The sequence below is a fragment of the Amblyomma americanum genome, chromosome 10 (genome assembly GCF_052857255.1).
Source record: "Amblyomma americanum isolate KBUSLIRL-KWMA chromosome 10, ASM5285725v1, whole genome shotgun sequence".
In the NCBI taxonomy this organism is placed as follows: domain Eukaryota; kingdom Metazoa; phylum Arthropoda; class Arachnida; order Ixodida; family Ixodidae; genus Amblyomma; species Amblyomma americanum.
In genome coordinates this window covers 101,334,350-101,354,028 of record NC_135506.1, presented here as the reverse complement: position 1 = coordinate 101,354,028, position 19,679 = coordinate 101,334,350, and the positions used below count along the sequence as shown (strand labels likewise).

General features: G+C 45.3%; 1 protein-coding gene across 2 annotated transcripts; it reads right to left on the bottom strand.

Annotated features, from left to right (window-relative positions):
- Nucleotides 1-228: 228 nt before the first annotated feature.
- Nucleotides 229-18,983, bottom strand: Gmppb (GDP-mannose pyrophosphorylase B). Of its 2 annotated transcripts, none has more exons than XM_077641102.1 (8): nt 18,845-18,983; nt 18,200-18,345; nt 18,049-18,129; nt 16,744-16,935; nt 15,620-15,775; nt 10,529-10,738; nt 1,735-1,917; nt 229-463 (listed from the first exon to the last, which is right to left on the bottom strand). In XM_077641102.1, the coding sequence occupies exons 2-8, from the start codon at nt 18,326-18,328 to the stop codon at nt 332-334; spliced, it is 1,083 nt and encodes a 360-aa protein (XP_077497228.1). In that variant the 5' UTR covers nt 18,329-18,345; nt 18,845-18,983; the 3' UTR covers nt 229-331. The 2 variants fall into 2 exon arrangements, with proteins under 2 accessions (XP_077497228.1, XP_077497229.1); XM_077641103.1 differs by lacking the exon at nt 18,845-18,983 and adding an exon at nt 18,424-18,561.
- Nucleotides 18,984-19,679: the final 696 nt, after the last annotated feature.

Genomic DNA, 19,679 nt, shown 5'->3' with positions numbered 1-19,679 from the left:
GAGCCAAACCACAGCCATTTTCATTCTGTACGCGACTGTATGTACACATGCGCAAACAAAAAAGCGGTGCAGAGGACAAACGTACGACTGCGAAAAGATAACACGTGTTTACAAAATTAGTCATTCTCACGTGTTCATCAACTTTGTGCACATTTATTTCTTCAGCCTAACTAGTATTACGCACTTTCTATTTGGTGCATCAGACAAACCAATCAAGTACTCCACATATATGCATCCCAGCAATTTGATCCTGGAACATTTATTGCAAAAAAGTTGCAGTAAGAAAGTTACAAGTAAAAAAATATGATGTAAAAAAAATGAAAAACTGCATTCACATGATGATCTGGGGCTCTGTAACAGAGTCCGAGATGGCTTTGTGAGGCAGGACCTTGCCACCGTTGATGTATATCTCGTCTTTTACAAACACATCTTCTCCTAGAACTGAGGTGTTCTCCATTCGAACCTGCAAGCACAGGGTAAGGGCAGCGATTACTTGATTTGCAAACATGTTCACTGCATTACAGTCGAACCAACTTATAATGGCCACAGTTATAACAAGGGCAGTGCTACGGTCGAAATTTGCATTAGAGCAATGGGACTGCATGTCTGATACAACAATCAATTGTGGCCGTGTAACTATGTTAGAATGAATGTGGATGTGCCGTAAGCACAGCCCACAGTAAAAAAAAAACTCATGCTTATAGAAGAGCGCCTCCGGGTGCCCATGACACCTTCCCCTGAAAAGAATGTGCGGGCCGAAAAACAGTTAAAGAAGGTGAGACACTGCCGACAAAACGGCACAATTTTACCAAATGCTACAGTCGAAAATGCATGCCTTTAAAGGCGACACATGTATTAGTGCATGATGGCAAGCTTTTTGCATTAAGACCCTACAATGCAGGAGGAGCAATGGTAGTGACTGCTAGTGACCGGCAGTTGCCTTTGCCATTGGCAAGTCTCATGCACTGCAGTGATTTGGGAGTTAAGTTTTCGTATGCTACATAGCATATACAAAGGCCTGGATAATGTGTGGCTTTTTGTTTTCATGCGCCAAGTAAGCAACCAGGCACAAGTTCGACTCGCGCAATGGTTACTGTGCACAATCTGCTCGCCGAGTAGCTTGTAGAGTTCGACAAGGACATGGCAAAAAGATGCAAGCTCTACTCGTGCTTGATAATTTTTCAAAGCATCATGTGTTGCTTTCTTTGGGTGTGGTAACAATGCTGTTTTCACCAACAAATGCCAAGTGCAAGATTCAGCCACCACACATAGGCATCAGTCATGCACTCCAAATGTCCTATCACAGGTGCATCATCCAGTTCATGCTGACAGCAACTCACACACCATACGTCAATGCTCTGGTTCAGATATCTTTGCTCGCTGCTGTGGAAATGATTAAAACCAGCTGGGTGGGGTTGACTGTGGAGTGCATTAGGAACTGTTTCTGTAAAGCATGCATTATGGGCCAAGGAACAACTGAGAACTATTGAACATCTGCGCGATTAAACACGTGTGGATTTGTAGCAGTATATTGTTGATGCACTGATGGCCAGGCATGAATTCGCCTGAGAAGACTTCGTTAGTACAGATTACGACACGTGCATCGCTAAGTCATACACTGACAAAGCCACTGTATTATGTGAATATTATCATAACAGGGCTTGGCCATAATGTGCTGTGCCAAGGAGGCAGTTGTGCAGCAAGCAGCTGAGAGCGTGGCAGGAGCAGACTGACCCACTGGCCGACGGTGCAGCGCCAGCCAATGATGCAGGAGTCGAGCCATGAGTGAGACTTGATGGTAGCCCCGTTGAGCAGGGTGCAGCGTTTGATGCATGCCCCATCCTCAACCACCACATTGGGGCCGATGGTCACGTTGGGGCCAATGCGGCAATTCTTGCCTATCTTGGCCGTGGGATCCTGGTGTATGTGAACAGAGGAGGACAGGAGTGCTCAAGGTGGGTGGCTATGACCAGACAATCAATGCCATGAACACTGTCTCTCTTCGGTGCAGGCAGGGGCTCAATATTTTTCATTATTTTAGGTCGCCCCAACCTAATCAGTGTCTCTCTTCAGAACAGTAGTGCTACAAGACAAGGGACCGGTGGACGAGTAGACACACACAGCTCGTTCACCGGTTCCTTGTCTTGTTGCGCTACTGTTCCGAAGTATGAACCAGCAAGCCCAGATTTCCACTGTGCAGTCCCTTTGCAAATCATCATCAGCCCAAACTATATCCACTATCCAATTAGCTCAATATTAACCCTGTGCTTCGCCAGCTGTGGCTGCCCTATCCGCATAAAACTGCCCAACTGACTATCAGAGCTCTTTGCTCATGCCAGTTGGGGAACTTCTCATAGGGCCCACGCATCGAAGTCCAGTGGTCTGACTGGGAAGAACTCAGATGTTAGCAGATGCTGCAACACCTGTGGGCAGTAGCGTGAACTGTATTCGTGAACTGTATTCAGGTTAACTCAGAGATGGTTGATAAACGCACAACTTCCTGGCAACACAATCGATGAAACCGATGCAGTAACAAAAACGCGTAGAAAAATGAACTAAAACAAGCAATACATTTCAGTGTTTGTAAACTAAAACAAGCAATACATTTCAGTGTTTGCGAAGGCAAAATGATGATGGATGGCAACAGTTTCTATTTGCTGCTCCTAGCTGGCAATTCCGTCTCCCAGCCTCCACAATGTGGCCACAGAAACTACAGTAGCCGACGGGTAATTCGGACTCCAATAATTCAGACTTGTAGTATATTTCGGACTTTGATGAGGCACCATCAGTCACCCCATAGAAGCGCATACATATTCGCAACGAATATTTCAGACTTTAAAAATTCGAAAGTTCCATTTTTTCGGACTAATTTCAGTCGCCTGCGGGCCAAAATCGGCCATCTTATCACCTTTTCACCAGCGCAAAAGACGCCATCTTGGATTGAGGTGGATTTACTCTACAGTTGGATTGGCTTGACATACTTTTGGTACCTCATTTTTGCCAGTAGAGATTTGTGTGATCGCTGCCACTTCGACGTGGCAGACGGATTGTCATCGCCATCAATTTGCTTTTGTCGCCAACGTTGTCGCGGGCAGTTATCGCTTGTCTCATAGGTTCGCCATTCGCCGTTTGAAAATGAAAATTGGTTTCTGGGGAAAGGAAATGGCACAGTATCTGTCTCGCATAGCAGCCAACACCTGAGCCCGGAGTGCCGTCCAGGTGCCGTAGTGGAGGGCTCTGGAATAATTTCGACCACTGGGGACCTTTAACGTGCACTGACATCGCACAGCACACGGGTGCCTTAGCTTTTCACCTCCATCAAAACGCGGCCACCGCAGTCGGGTTCGAACAGGGTACATTCGTCACTTGCGTTTCTCCCACCGCGTCGACAGAGTAACGCTCCGGCTTCACGAAGTTACATCCGTTCGCCGTTTTGTGATTGCGCCCAGCGGTTCCACCGCTTTGAACGAAAAGTGCCTTGTCTTTGCGTGTGTTTGACGAGCGGTGTGGTGCACACTCGGGTTGTGGACAACATGGCCCCACCGGTACCGTCATAGAAGTGTGCGAAGTATTTAACTGAACGCCGTGACCTTGCTGTCTAGCGTGTACAGTGAAAGCGCAATTTTGGCGCAAATACAGGTGCAAATCGCCTCAAGCAAGAGAAATTTTCCGCAAGGTAAAATCAGTGACTTTTTTAAGTCGATTTCATCTCAATAAATTGATTTTTTTGTACTTAACGGATTTTTCGGAGTGTTCGATTACTCGGACCATTTTCACGTCCCTTCGAGTCCAAAAAATCGGTCGGCGATTGCTGACAGGTTTCGAAGAGCAGTTTCTCAACTGGCATGATTAACGAGTTCTGCCCGACTCTCCGTTCGAAGTTTCCCGATACGCTTGCATTCCCTTAGAATTCACTCTGCTGCCCTGATTGACCAATTCAGTGCAGAGCCACAAAGACCGCACTGACACGAAAAGCACATTAAAATTCTACACTCACTACGATAACTGCCCTGGAAGGTCACATAAAGAATTTTGTGTAGCACAATTTCACATGCAATTTAGGCAGCAAATACATATTTACTTGATTCTAATGTACCTGAAACTGTAACACGCACCTGTTTTTCATGGTCTGAAAAAAAAAAAAAAGAAGTGCACTGTCTTCGAATGCAACGCGTACCAGATTTTCATGCTTCGCATACAAACAGCAAATGGCATGTTACGAGTGCACAGCTTCAGCGCACTGGAAGAACCACGCAGATGGAAGAGAGAATCGTGCAGAAGCACAAATTAACGTCCTAAACGGCATGCAACTGTGTGTCACTAAGTTGACTGATGCATTGCCAATAGCAGCGAGGCCTTTGCATATTTTTTAATAAAGATTTAACCAACCAATCAGCTGCAATCGCTGAAAACTGGAGCAAAGCTCACGAAAGCAAAATCGAAACTAAGTGGTTGGTCAGTTCTCGAAGGCAAGGGTCACCTCTCTTTAGTCATGCCGCCTGTTGTGCCCCTGTCAGAGGTGCACAGGTAACTCTTCAGCATGCAATTCAAGTTTGCGTACGGCCATTTTGACGATCACTTGCCTTGGCAGTCATACCTGCACAAGGTGTCCTTTCATACACGGGTCATTCCACGCCAAACGTCCCAGACGTTGCGCTCGACCATCTCCAATTTGTTCACGAAAATTCACGGACAATTATCCCAATGTGCCTAATCAAAGCCTGGCATATTTTTGCCGAAAAAAATTTATTCGCATGGTGAGGGCAAATTTGAACATTTACAAAAGGCGAGAAACCAGGCACTGCTCAATAATTAATAAAAATCGAATATTTGAGAAAACACTCCACAATTTTTTCAGTGGTATCTACTCGGATTCTGGTTTTCGATATAAATCTGAGTGTGCAGTTTTATATCGCACAAATAATTTTAAAAAATTGAAAGAAATTGTGAAAATGTTTCATTTTTGTCGTTTTTTTTCTTAAATATAAACTTCCTCTCGCAAATTCAGAAATAGCCTTTTTGCTTCTCTAGATGTCTAGTAGCTATAAAAAATGTTAAAGGTGACGAAACTTTGAACATAGAAGTTAAAAAAAATACTAAAGTTGCAAAAAAGCGCATTTTGAGCTAAAAACAGTCATTAATTTGACCCTGAGGTGGTCCTAGTAAAAATACAAACAATAGCGGGTTACGTAGAACTGTTCATTGCCTTAAATTTCTGAAATTTTAAACGAAGTAATTTTTGTTTTAAGCGAGAAAAAAATTTATTAATTGGAGCTCTCGCGCCGCAAACTTCGTCGTGTCTTAACGCCACTTCACCGCAGAACACGACACCTGGCATGGCACGATCCTTTTGGCGAGATAACTGCTTCAGTTTGCCGTCGCTTGCTGTCGTGCATTTTTAGGGATAGAGCTAAATGAAAAGCTGTGCACATGCGCCGTGTCAAGTGGGACACAGATGAAGGAACGCCCAGCGAAACGGCGCGGCGAAAATGACTATGCAATTCGACTGAGCGAGTTCCACTCGGCCAGCCAGCTGTAACTATCATGTCACTCCATGTTTAACCAGAGCTAAACCACATCCATATTTTTTTATCCGAATAAGATCGCGGAGCGCACATGACGGTGCGAAGTGCGCACCACTGCAGCGAGTGACCCGAGACTCGCTGGCGGTGAGCGCAGCCCGCTAGTGTGTAGGCTCGTCGCACGCATGAAGGAGCTTCAGCCAGGATAGGGTGTCTAGAAGGGGAGGTGTGAAAAACGCGGCGCTCTACCCATAGAGAGGTGTGGTCCCCTGCGCGTGACGGCCGCCAGGGCCAAATCGAGCGCTGCGGTCTGGGGCGCGGTCAGAATTCCGGAGCAGACGACAGGGTGGCGGTTGTTACAGCGTCGTTTGGTCAGTCGTCATTGTGTATTTCGGTGCGATTCCCAAAGATACTGTTCCAATACAGATTCCCAAAGATACTGTTGTGTTTCTCCATGTTTGTGTGAACAGCGGCGCGGCTGTTGTCAGCGCGGCAGTCACGCAGAAGGGGCCAGCTTTTCCTGGCCGGTTTACACACCTCCCCTTCTAGACACCCTAGCCAGGAGGCTCGTCTACAGTTGCAGTCGGTTGTTGGCTAAGGACGGAAGTTGTTTTCATCTCATGGAGGAACCAGGCCCATCTAGCAGTTTTGCGGGTCCTGCGGATGTCGATGCGGGTAAGTAAAGAAGTCTTAATGTTTGGTTTTGCTAAATTGAGGTGATAGTATCCGTTGCTTAAATTTAGGTCTACGTATTCTGTCAGTATTAGCTCCTGCATTATCTTTTTTTTTGTTTTGCCTTTTCAGTGAGACCATAAAAAAAGAATGATGCTCGCTGTAGAATGAAGGTTAGTTCGTGGTATATGAGACACAGATGGGCATAAATTAACCAACGCAAACAACTATTTAAAGACAAGTGCAGTTACATTATACACCTGAGTTGTGGAGTCCTATTTGAATTGTGTATGTGTAAAACTTGCATGAGTCAGATGTCAATGAGTCAAGGCGTTTTTATAGATGCGCATGAATTTCTGTTTCGTTTGTAGAAGCCGAACTTCCTCCGTGCTCGCTTGGTCCAAGTGGGTGCCACAAGCTAAGACAGACCAAGAAGCGTTCCATCATCATTTATGAAAAACTGACAGACACACACAAGCGACTTCTTTCTCTGCGCTCAGGGCGCCCACAAGAAGACATCAGTACCGTGTGTGCTCATCACTATCAAGTTTTCCTTAAGAAGTATTCATCGCTGATTGCATCGAAGTGGTGTTCTAACCCTTTCTTTAAACACAGAAAGAACTACGGTGGAACAAACAACATAACATTAGCTCTGGCAGACGCACACCCCGATTTTAATCGTATTCCTGGTAGCCGACTGTGCCAGGCATGCTGGCGGCATTGCTTATACTTGAAGAAGAGTGGCATCGGCGGCGCACCTCATCAGGCTCGCGATGCCCAGTGCGAGCAAGATGACGTCGTGCTGGCATTCGAGGCTTGCAACGAGGCCCTTGTAGCCATTGGAGAAAGCCCCCTTCAACGAAAATGCGGGAGAAAAGACCGGGAAACCTACGCGCAAAAGAAGGTTCGAAAGCTCAAAGCGAATGCGGAAAAAAGGATATTTAAATCATTAGGACTGCACCACAAATCAATCCTCCAGTGTGACCGGAGAGAAGGTTTTGTTCTGAGCGATTACGTGAAGCTTATGCAAGATGTCAAAGAGAAGTTTGGCCGAGAAGAAAGTCGAGAAACACGAATACAACTTCTTACGTTGGCTCCCTCGTCTTGGTCTCGGCAAAAAATAATGGACTTTTTCGGGGCCTCTGAACGGCACGTGCGTCAAGCTCTGAACATGAGAACAGAAGGCGGCGTATTAGGCACCCCACCAAAGCGTAGAGGCCGCCCGTTGAGTGAAGGAGTCAAGGCATCCATCATCAATTTTTATGAAGATGACGCTGTTTCGTACTGTCTTCAAGGAAAGAAGGACGCGCTAAAGGGTCGTCAGAAGCGCCTCTTGCTGCTAAACCTCAAGGAAATGCATGAGGAGTGGAAAAAAAGTTCTCACTTAAGGTGCGGCTTCTCGACATTTGCGAGTCTCCGACCTTTACATCGCGTCTTAGCTGGAGGGAGCGGCACTCACACAGTTTGTGTGTGCATGCAGCACCAAAACTTCAAGCTAATGATACAGGCTGTGGGTTTAAAGGAAAGTGCCGAAGAACTTCTAGCCACTTCTGTATGTGAACTGGGCAAAGAGGAGTGCATGCTTGGAGCGTGTGCCAAATGTCCGGGAACCAACTGTGCAGATATTTTGCTCCGTAGCGCTCCAGTTCTCGACTCGGAACAAACAGACTGCGTCCAAGTGCAACAGTGGATTGGCGGGGTGCGTTGCCAACTGGAGACAATTCTACTCACACCAGACCAGTTCTGTGATAAATTCTTAGATATGCTTAAGGAGCTTAAGGCCCACCACTTTGTAAGCAAACAGCAGGCGCGCTATTTGCGGGAGCTGAAACGGAAGATCGGGACACATGAGGCAATTGTCCTCATGGACTTCACCGAAAATTATAGCTTCGTTGTACAGGACGCTCCACAATCCTATCACTGGGTGAATACTCAAGCCTCTGTACACCCTGTTGTAATCTACCTTCGTGAGCACGAAGACACTGCAGAAATTTCTGTAAAATCTTTCAGCTTTATTTCTGATTGTCTAGACCAGGACACGGTGGCCGTTTCTGTATTTCAGAATGAAGTAATTAGGATACTGAAGGAAGACTTTCCACAAATTTCAAATATTCATTACTTCTCTGATGGAGCATCATCGTAGTACAAGAACAAGAAGAATTTCGCAAACCTCTGTCAGCACGAAAATGACTTCGGAATTTGCGCTCAGTGGAATTTTTTTGCAACTTCCCACGGGAAGAGTGTTTGTGATGGAGTTGGGGGCACCGTGAAGCGTTTGGCAGCAAGGGCGAGCCTTCAAAGCCCCTACAACAATCAAATCATGACACCCTATGAGTTATTTAGCTGGGCCAAAAATAACATCAAAGGTGTTGTGATCCTTTGGATGCCAAAAGAAATGGTTGAAGAAAAATGAATTCAGCTCGCTCCAAGATTCTGTTCAGCAGTCCCTGTCAAAGGAACACGGAGTTTTTTTTACTTCAAGCCAACATCACCTTTCAGGCTGCAAGCTGGCCTTACATCCTACTCATGTACAAGAGAATTTGTAGTTATAAAGCCCATTCCTGCGCTGGAGTAAGGCAGAAATCGCAACAATTAAACCAAATAAAACCCAGACATCACATCGAAAACAATCCGGCATGAGCCCCTGACGGCCGCAAGGGTAAGGTTCCACGTGGTGCTGCTACATCGCGGATTGCTTCAACAGCGGATGGTTCTGGTCATATCCAGATCGGCGTCTCAGAAGGTCTTATGCGGGTGCTTACATCTGTCATGGCGCTGACAAAAATGACTGACTGCGAGAGGACCACACCTAACAACTAGCTGATTGGAGTATGTCCCGCCCCGGCAGCGTTAAAAAAATATTATCTCTCGCATACCTGTTAAGACTACTTAACGTTCCCATGCTTGCCTGCAGTGAAAACCTCACTTGAGAACAAGAACTCTGCGTTTCGTCTGGCCACAGTGTCGTGCTCTGTGGAGAAGAGGCGCTAAGACACGACGAAGCTTGCAGCGCAAGAGCTGAAATTCAAAAATTTTCTTACTTAAAACAAAAATTACTTCGATTAAATTTTCAGAAAGGGAAGGCAATAAACCCTTCTATGTAACCCGCTATTTTTTGTATTTTTACTAGGACCACCTCAGGGTGAAATTGGTGAGCGTTTTTGGCTCAAAATGCACTTTTTTGCAACTTTAGTATTTTGTTAACTTCTATGTTCAAAGTTTCGTCGCCTGTAACATTTTTTTATAGCTACTAGACATCTAGAGAAGCAAAAAGGCTATTTCAGAATTTCTGAGAGGAAGTTCATATTTAAGAAAAAGAACGACAAAAATGAAACATTTTCACAAACTCTTTCAGTTTTTTTAAAATATTTGTGCAAAATAAAGCTGAATACTCAGATTTTTATCGAAAGCCGGAATCTGTGTAGATATCATTGAAAAAATTGTGGAGTGTTTTCTCAAATATTCTATTTTTTATTAATTATTGAGCAGTGCCTAGTTTCTCGTGCTTTCTAAATGTTCAAATTGCGCTCACCATGCGAATAAATTTTCTTCGGCAAAAATGTGCCAGGCTTTCATTACGTACATTGGGATAAGTGTCCGTGAATTTTCTTGAACGAATTGGAGATGGTCGAGCGCAACGTTTGGCGTGGAATGACCCACACCTGTTCAACATAACTAAATCAAAACATACTTTTTCCATGTGCCGCTTGCGCTGCCCATCATCGTCAGCAGCAGCAACCTAACTACGACCACTGCGGGGCAAAGGCCTCTCCCACATCTCTTCAATTAACCCTGTCCTGTAAATGCTGCAGCTACGTTGTCCCCGCAAACTTCCAAATCTCATCCGCCAACATGACTTTCTGCCACACCCTGCTACAATTCCCTTCTCTTGGAATCCATCCTGTTACTTTAAGAGACCATCCGTTTTCTGTTCACCACATTACATTTCCATCCCATACCTACTCCTTTCTTTTTTTATTCCACATTGAATATCAACAACCCCTACTTGCTCCCCAATCTACTACTCTCTTCTGATCTCTTGATATCACTCGTAACATTTCCCCTTCCACAGCTTTCAGCATTGTCCGCAATCTAATTTCAAGCATTTCTAGTCAAGCATGGCCCAAAAATGTGAAGCACAGTACACTGCCAACGTGCCGTTTAAGTCTCCAAGATGACCAGGCCATCCTCATCCACAACCCTCAATAGCTTATGTAGAGTACAAACAATTGAGTTTCCAGATAAACAACAACTACACTGCAATTGAGTCTTCACTTAATCGCGAATGAAATGACAGCAGAGAAGAGCATAGTTGCAGCACAGATGTGCCATACCATGAGCACGTTTCCGACAACGCCCGGCCCCTGGGGCAGAAGGCAGCCGGGGTTCTTGGTGCGCAGCGACTGCAGGTAGAGGCACATGCCGGTGAGGAAGTCCTTGGGCTGGCCCACATCCATCCAGAAGCCCTGCAGCTCCATGGCGTACAGCTGCCGCTCCGAGACCATGGCGGGGAACACCTCTTTCTCAATGGAGGTCGGCTTCACCTGGGCACAAGCGGGCCATTTTTCAACGCTACTAAAGGGACAAAAGACTGTTCCGGCCAATTTCTGTACACAGTAAAAGCCTGCTGCTTGGATCTCAGTGGCCATGTTGGTGTTTGTTTGGGAGCAAAAGACGCATGTACCACCGAGAAAGTTGCAATTAAAAATGGAACATTTCTATCTGCCATCTGAATCAAACTCATGACATCAAAACTAACAGGGGGCTCCGTGGTGACTGTGAAGAAATTGAAGGTGGTGAAACTTAGGCCCAGAGATGCCCATACTAAAAACTACCTTGACATGACGTCACCAGTTTGCCTATAAAACGGCTGATGGTGGCGTCAACTTTATTTCATTTTTTGACTGTTTACGGCTTATGACCTAGGCATGTGTAAATAGTGGTTTTTTGGTTCGAAGCAAATTCGTAGCGAGCAGTAATTTTCTTCGAATAATTTCAAGGCGAATATTTCGAATACCTCTGGGACAAAAAAAAAAGGTAGAATGGCACAACAGGCATTTTCAAAATCATGTATTTTTCGAACATGCAAGGCCAATACATGAAAAAAGAAAAAAATGCATTGAAGCTATGTCACACTCATTTATGCTGTGTCAACTTTCAGCAAAACTTGCCATCAGAAATTTGGGGTGCCAAATTACATGCGCTGCTGACAAATCTGCGGAGTGCGAGACATATATGTGGGGTCTGTTAATTACGCTGCTGTTCTAAATTACGATTGCGTCGTTGTACTCCTGTTGCCTTTGAGTGGCGACTCCATGACACCTGCTAGGCATATGCTGGTTGGATGGAAGAGCATCCCTTTAGAAACGGGTTGGTGGCAGTTGCCACCATGCTCGACTTTCTTTTTTCTTCATTTTTTCTTTATATTTCAGTAACGATGGTACAAACTGGTCTATATATTCGCCATTTTCTTTAAATACATTTTTAATTCTAAAATTCCAACATTACATCACCTCTCTGCTCTTGAGCCAACACTCTTCCAATTGCTTTCTTGTTAACTTCCACCGCAGGTTCATTCACATGACCATTGTTATCTCTAAACCCTAAGGCCTTAGGGAGGGTGATGGATGGATGGATGGAAGGTAGGAGCATCCCCTTTGAAATGGCGTGATGGCCGTTACTACCATGCTCAGCTTTTTTCCTTTATTTTTATTTGACTGCGTTGTAAGTTATTAAAATTCGCCATTTTCTTTAAATACATACCTGTGTCATCTTTTATATACATGTCTTTAAACATATCTTTAAATACATGTGTCATCTTCTTGGTTAATTTTCTTTTTATAGCTGCGCGTCCTGACCTAGCTTCAAAGCCTCTTGAGTTATAATGAAACGCTTCCTTCCTGATCTGCTGTTTCCAGTATTGATATAGTTTTACACTATGCTTCTTTTAGTTCTACACTATAGTTCTACACTATGCTTCTCGCGGGGTGGTGCTGGGGAAGGCCGCCCACCTCCATGGGTATCAAGGGGCACGTACGAATTTATGGCTCACTCATGGAGGGGCGGTCCCATCTGAGCCATGTATTAGTGCAAAAGCACTAATCCGACGGTTCCGGCCCGAGCAAAATTACCGAATGTTAGTCTGTCCGGCTGAGAACAACCTGGATTGCACAAATTCCACCGGTGGCAGCACCTGCCATCTTACACCATGCATATGAATGTTGTAAACAGTATCTCTCATTTTTTCTCTTGGACATTTTGGTCAAAAAAATGGGGTCCAGAATAATTTTCCTATGTAAAAGTTCTCAATTAAGGGGGGGGGGGGGGGGGGGGGGGGAGTTGCAACCCATTATGTTATCTTTAGTTGCTAGTCATGTGTCACTCATGGATTTCATTTTATTACCCATTTTGTATGAATACAATACAGGTTGCATACTGCATTGCTATCATATCAAGCAGCGTACATTTCAGTGCATATCATTATTACCAAGTATGCTGCTGGGTCAGTAAGTTTTGTTTATTTCAATTGGAAACGCCATAAAGAATTTGGAAAAGAATAAGGGCATTTTTGTATCATTTTTGTTTCATACTGAACAGATACTTCATTCGAACTGATATTTGTAGTTGATCCTTAATCGAAAATTTTTACATTTGTGCACCCCTAATTCCTATCTATAAATGCACACAGACATGTTGCTGTGCTTTTACCAGTGTTGTAGGCGTTACCAGAAAAAAGTAACTAAATACGTTACTCGTTAGGCTAACAAAAAAAGGGAACACGTTAGTGCCCTACGTTAGCGACAAAAAAAGGTAATGCCTTACTGTTACTGAAAAAAAGTACCGCACGTTACTTTATTGTTACTCTATGGCCATAAATTTTATTCAGTGATTCTTCGCTGCAAGAACTCACGATAACAATTTTATAAAGCTCATATTTCACATAAAACTTCTAGCCAAAAAAACAATTTTAGCAGAAATTTTGATTTAACGAGAATACTTTGCACAAATGTGCTGGAGCTCAGAAATGTTACAGTGGCCTAAAGGAGTAGGATAGAACTTAAGTCTGCAGTGAAGCTCCGCCCACATTCAGCCGCTGCACACAGAATTTCTCCACGACGAAAAAGTAGTCCGCTGCTGAAACGTTTCTCGTTACCTAAACAATAAGCTCATCACAAGAAAATAATTATGAGCTTTAGAATTTTGATATGTGAATTTTTTGATATAGCCAAACATTTAATGTTCAGCTAGTGGAGAAAAACAGGACGCAGAGGACGGCGGCCCGGTGTTACGATCTGCTGCTTTTTTAAAGTTTTATCCCACTTATAACTCTGTAGCACGTGGTGAAGCCATTTTCTGAATTTGACATTATAAACAAAAAATGGCACTTCATCATTAATTCTAAATTCACAAAGAAATCATCGCTGATGTCTCAACAAATTTACAGTAATTTTGAAAAATGTGATGTTCCAAAATGCTCGCATACTTCCACTCCTTAGAGAGTTGTGTGTGTGTGGTTTGCAAAGAGGAGGTAGGTGAAGGCAAGTGTGTGAATGCGTGTTTGTGCACATGTTTCATGCCTTATGGCTATTCTATTTCATTTAGTTGGGTGCGTCGTCAAGGGCAGGTGTTTTCTGGCATGCATGCGAGCCGCAACAAGGGTCGATGAGAGCACCTGTACGTTTTGTTTATTTGCAATATCACTTTAGGTGCTCTGCACTTTTTTTCTCTAAAAAACAGGGCGGATGGGGGGGACAATTGGATTAAAAAGTAACTAGTAACGCGACACCTCACATTACCAGCCGCCACGGTGGCTGAGTGGTTATGGCGCTCGGCTGCTGGCCTGAAAGACACGGGTTCGATCCCGGCCTCGGCGGTCAAATTTCGATGGAGGCGAAATTCTATACTTCGTCTCACAAGATGTTTGCAGCACTACGGAAGGTAGAGCTCTCTCGTCCAATCAGGGCTGCAGAAACGCAGAAAATAGTCCCTCGAATATTTGAGGAGTGTATGACTATTTATCAAAACAATAAGCATTGCAACTAAAAACATGATTTGGACAGGTATATTTAAATGGTAGGGAGTGTTTCAATCACTGGTGAAATTACCAGACAAAGCCCGTACGGACACAGCTCTGCGGAGGCCTGCTGCGAGGTAGTGATGCGTCGCCACTTTCCAACATGGCGTCGGACGAGTCTGTTGTGTCTCCTGTGTGCTCTACACCGACAGTGCGCTGTTTCCCCAAGCAGGCGAAGCAGGTGGCTTTAAATGTTCTTGAAGCGCTTCGCGTCGAGTGCGGGGGCAGTTGGAGTACAAATGCGCTCATCAAGAGGACGGCAAAACTATGGCCTCCGAGATCACCCGATGAAGAGCGAGCGCGCGCTTATAATCTCGGAGGCTTTAAGTGTGGAGGCGCAGGTCGCTCTGAGGGCGCCAGATGGCGCCAGGTGCCCAGCAGCAAAGCGCGAGCCTGCCGTATCGGGACCAATCAGCGCGTGCTCACAGCTCGAGCCACAGGCGCGTAGGAACACACTAATGTAGTGCGCGCCATCCTGATTGGACGAGAGAGCTGTACCTTTCGTAGTGCTGCAAACATCTTGTGAGACGGAGTATAGAGGCCCATGTACTGTGCGATGTCAGAGCACGTTAAAGAACCCCGGGTGGTCGAAATTTCCGAAGCCCTTCAATACGGGATAGCCTGAGTCGCTTTGGGACGTTAAACCCCCATAAACCAAACCAAACCAAACCTCACGTTACCGAAAAATGTTAACGGAAGTATGTTACCCGTTACAGTTCCGAAATGGTAACGAGTATGTTACTAAGTTACCAAAAAAAGTAACGCGTTACCGATAGCGCGCTACCGCCAACACTGGCTTTCACATACAGTCATCCTTAGTACACGTGAACTATGATAGCTTAACCCACAGGACTTCATCCAATGCTGTTCGACTCAATAACTAAACATCAGAATAAATTAAACGCTCCATTCCAATAAAAGAGGAAAAGATGGAAGGAGACCTCGCCATGTGCTGAATAATGTCATGTGTAATCAGTTGACTGGCCACTTACTCCTAGAAAAAGTTAAGGCAGCCGCCTGCACATTCTCACCACCGGTGCCATGAAGTCCACAAGGGCAGAATAGTGCTCCGAACCTGTCTGATAACTACCGACATCCTTTCCACAGCTGTATTGTACACCGGCTCTGAATGACATTTGCAGTTAATGCTACTTGCACTAATCAGTCGGAACAGAGGCTAGGAGCTCAATGTTAGCAATATTAGCAAGACACACGCTGCCAGCTGCTATGACAAGGCCAATGGCTCCAGTGCCCTTAGAAACCCAAAGTCCTTTGTTTAAAGCAGACATCCTCATGTGGCAAAAGGAGGAGTGCAGCACGTTCCGATTCTGAAAGCGACGTGGCAACTGACCTCGATACGATCAAGTATGTCTGGTGTGAAGATGTACAGGCCAGCATTGATCTTGTTGGAGACAAACTCCTGCGGTTTTTCGACGAACCTCTCAATGCAGCCCACCTCGTCATAGACAACCACACCGTACTTGGAGGGCTCTTCCACACGTGTCACCTATTGCAAAAAAAGAACATATTCCACTCATTCATATTACAAATTTTTCTGCTGTGACAAACACATAATTACAGTACAGCCATGGACAAATGTGAACAAGTCAAGCTGTGACAATCTAGATTTGCTGAAACACTGTTAAGGGGGGCACATTCCAAACTAGGAATGCATGCATTCACAACATTACCGCTAACATGGTCACACAAGAAGGTAACATGTCCCTTAATTTCTGCCAGCACATGCATGAATGCAATTAGAAGAGCAGATTGCATTCTGTCCGCTTCTGCACAAGTCTATGAAGAAATTTATACTATGAATATATAACAATTCAATAAAGAAGTACCAGATGTAAATAACCACACGACCACACCACACTGATTGCTTCATTACTAGATACCTTTAGCTTAGTGCACATTGCTACCACTTAGCACGAGCTGCCACTGTGCGTGTGCAAATCGCCTCGAGGGTGCCAGATGGCGCCACATTCCCATTAACAGGCCGTAAGCCTGTTGCATCAGGATTAATAAGCGTGTGTGCATTGGCTGAGCGCGGTACACCGTAAGCAGTAGCGGTGTACACTATGCTAAATGTATCTATTAATGGAGACAGTGAGAAATGCTCTGGGTGCACAAATCGCCAATTGAGGCGAAGCGAACGGAGGAAGTATCATACTAAATATTATCTAGGAAAACAGCACAAATAGCGTGAAACAATGTCTTGCTTTGCTTAATCTTCTGGCATGTGCAAATGCACAGTGTATCCTAAGCACCTTGTGTCCTTAAAATCCAGTAAATGGCACCACCAAAGAACCCAGCTAATGTGTCACACAAACTGTTACAAAAAAAAAAAACAGACTACCTATGGTTGATGGAGTGTGTGGTCGTGTCTTTGCCCACTCCGCACCTGGGAGTATGGGACCAGAATTGCACAGTTATCCACAACTTTACTTACTAAGTGAACAAGGAACTCACAACAATGGTTCCCTCCTTGCCATGGTGCTTATGGAACTGCACCATCTCCTTGAGAGGGAAGTCGCAGATGACGTCACTGTTGAGGACAAAGAAGGGCTCACTTTCACCGGCAAGGAGGTCCTTGGCAAGGGCCAGTGGCCCAGCCGTTCCCAAAGGCTCGTCCTCTTGGGAGAGCGTTATCTTCACCCCCAGCTGCAACAAGTGTGTGAGAAACTTTCAGGGGGCAAGAAACTGTGTCCCAAAGCTTTCATGACAACACTGCATCCCATGCACAGAATCGCTTCAGGCAGACCCTGCTCAGAAGGGGTTTTGGAATGAGAACCCGCAGACATGTATTCAGGCGCAAGCAAGCACAGCTGCTTCTCAGTAACAGAGGACACTTATGAGCAGTGCACCTAGATAGGCACTTAAGAAATTGGGAATGTATGCAGGATGCATGAGAAGGCAGGCAACCAGATGAAATGGAAGTACCAGGGTCTTTTAATTCCTGCAGAAGGAAGGGTAGCCACTGTATGTTGGAACATTAGGCAGAAGCCTACCTCATGCAAGATGCCTCGTTTCAGCAGATATGCTGTTCTACTAATGTCGACTTATCACTGTAGCACAGATATTGTTCAGTTTGATACTGTCAGTTTTCTGCTTCTTTCTCTATTCAGTTTTCCCTTTCTCATGTATGAATTTGCATTACTGCTTTCCTGCATACTTAATTATAAACATCAATGCTGGCTACTTTGCATCAGACGTAATTAAAGATGCTTTTTAATTTACCCCATACTGCTTGTGAAATTCATTCAGGCATGTGGGCCCACTAAATTAGAAGGCAGTTTTCAATAAAAATGATATTTTTAAAAAAATTTTAAAACTTCAATGTTGAAGGGAGCAAATTTTAACTAGTACTCAAATGCTGATAGATTCTGGTGAATCGCTTTCTATTTCAGCTGTTTCCTATTTACATTAATTCCAGACAGTGCAGATTTCAAAAATGAGTGTTGTAGGCCGCTTTAACACCTGAATGGACCAAAACAAGCAAAATATGCATCAGCGACAAATGCACCTCTGGCAAATTTGCACAAACACAGTTTGCAAGAGTGGCGGATCGGGCTAGTTGGTAATTCGTTATGCGATACAGCGCGAACAGAGACAAGGACGAAGAAAGACAAGACACCACAGCACTGTTTTACGGTTTTCCAACCGAAGAATGAACCAAAAGGCCTGTTTAAAAATGTTGTCGAAATACATGAATGTCTACGAGTGCACTAAGACTGAGCTTTTGAATTGGAAGCCTTGGAAACACTTCTTTCTTACCTTTTCGCCCTCTGCCTTGACTTCTTTCTCAAGGAGCTCGGCGCGGTAGCTCACAGCCAAAATAACGTGGTTCACGCCGGCCTGCAACAGACGTTATGAAGTAGCAACACACGATCGGGTGCAACTCGACACATAACTTTCATAATCTCACCTCGACGAGTGCCTCTATTTGATGCATCATCATCGGTTTGTTGCAGAACTCGACCAGCGGCTTCGGCCTGCTTAAAGTCAGCGGCCGCAGCCGCGTCCCGTAGCCTCCGACCAAGATAAGCGCTTTCATCTTGCTCCTTTAAAGACCTTAGCAGGGAGGGAAATCAAGCAGAATCATCAGGCAGGTTGCACTAATCGTCTTGATCTACGTTACGAAATACGCACAGCAAACCACACAGGCGGAGATGAGCTGTAACCAGTAGCTGGGGAATATTAGCACAAGCAACACAACGCTCGGAAAACCTCGATCACCCGTACCACGTCAAACGAGGTACACGAGCAGGTGCTTCGACGCTGTCGGTGTGACTCTCGTCACGTCAGCAGTATATGCGCCGACGGCAGCAGCTCCGAGACACATCACCGCTTTTCATCTGTCAACAACAACATTATCGTGTTCCACGTCCGCATCCCAAGCTCGGTGCACGCAATACTGATCGCTGCCACGGAGGCCCACTGAGTTATTGAGTTTAGAGAGCGTCAATGTTTATTACAAGACCGCCGAAACTGCTCGGAGTGAGGCGGCGAAGTTGACGTTTCGGCACGCGACCTCATCGGAGGGACGAGGAAGGTGGGGTTCGGCACTTACCGGAAGCGGTGCTCAGCTCAGCATTTTGCCCCCCTGCCACGGCAACGATCCACGTGTTAAACGGAGGGGCGAGGCGGAGCGTACAATCTCTGCAGGAGCTTGCCGCCTTGCCAGCTGCGGTCGACGACGGATGAAAACCACCGGCGATGACGCCATCTTGCTGATAACGATAGCTCCTACGCTGTAGCGAAGAGGGATTCCATGTTATATACTCGCCAGAAGTAGCTGCGCCGAAAACAAAAATAGCAGGCCATGCAACGAATATCTATTTTACCATAGGGTGAAGTTTGTGCGTTCATAACATGCGATCTGAGGTCACTTGATGCGCAACTGCTCGCGCGGGGAAATTTGTGGAAAAGCAAAGCGGGGTTTTCAAATGCGCTTCTGCACCGAGCTGCTCGAAGCTTTTTTTTATGATGCGGAACATCTGCATAACACTCAGGCGGTCCGTCTGACTTGAGCATGAGGATCACATGGGCCTGAGCTCTGAGCCCTGCTGGAATCCCTGGAAGAAACGGTCTTTACCATGCATTAGCTGTGCGACGTCACTCAAATACAGCAGATCGAGTCAACTCGGGGGTCAGCCTTCAGAGTTTCAGCTAATTCTCTTGGAAAAACCAGAATTTCAGAGATGCTTCATTGGCATAGTAGGCAACCAGGCAGCTTGTGTGATGTGTCGTTTTGGAGCAGGCATGTATGAAATTCAAGAGCATGCAGTGAACAAGGGGCCTACATGCCATATTTTCTTGAAAGGAGTCCTCTGCAAAACCTCCTCTAAAGCAGAATTATTGATAGAACCTGTATAGTCAGCACTATACATACTACACTGGATACC

Excerpts from the sequence above, each read along its gene's own strand:
- Gmppb (XM_077641102.1), bottom strand. The coding sequence starts at position 18,328 with ATGAAAGCGCTTATCTTGGTCGGAGGCTACGGGACGCGGCTGCGGCCG. Across the intron at positions 16,936-18,048 it reads TCAAGGCAGAGGGCGAAAAG|CTGGGGGTGAAGATAACGCT; the intron begins GTAAGAAAGAAG and ends CACTTGTTGCAG. Across the intron at positions 464-1,734 it reads GCTGCACCGTCGGCCAGTGG|GTTCGAATGGAGAACACCTC; the intron begins GTCAGTCTGCTC and ends CTGTGCTTGCAG.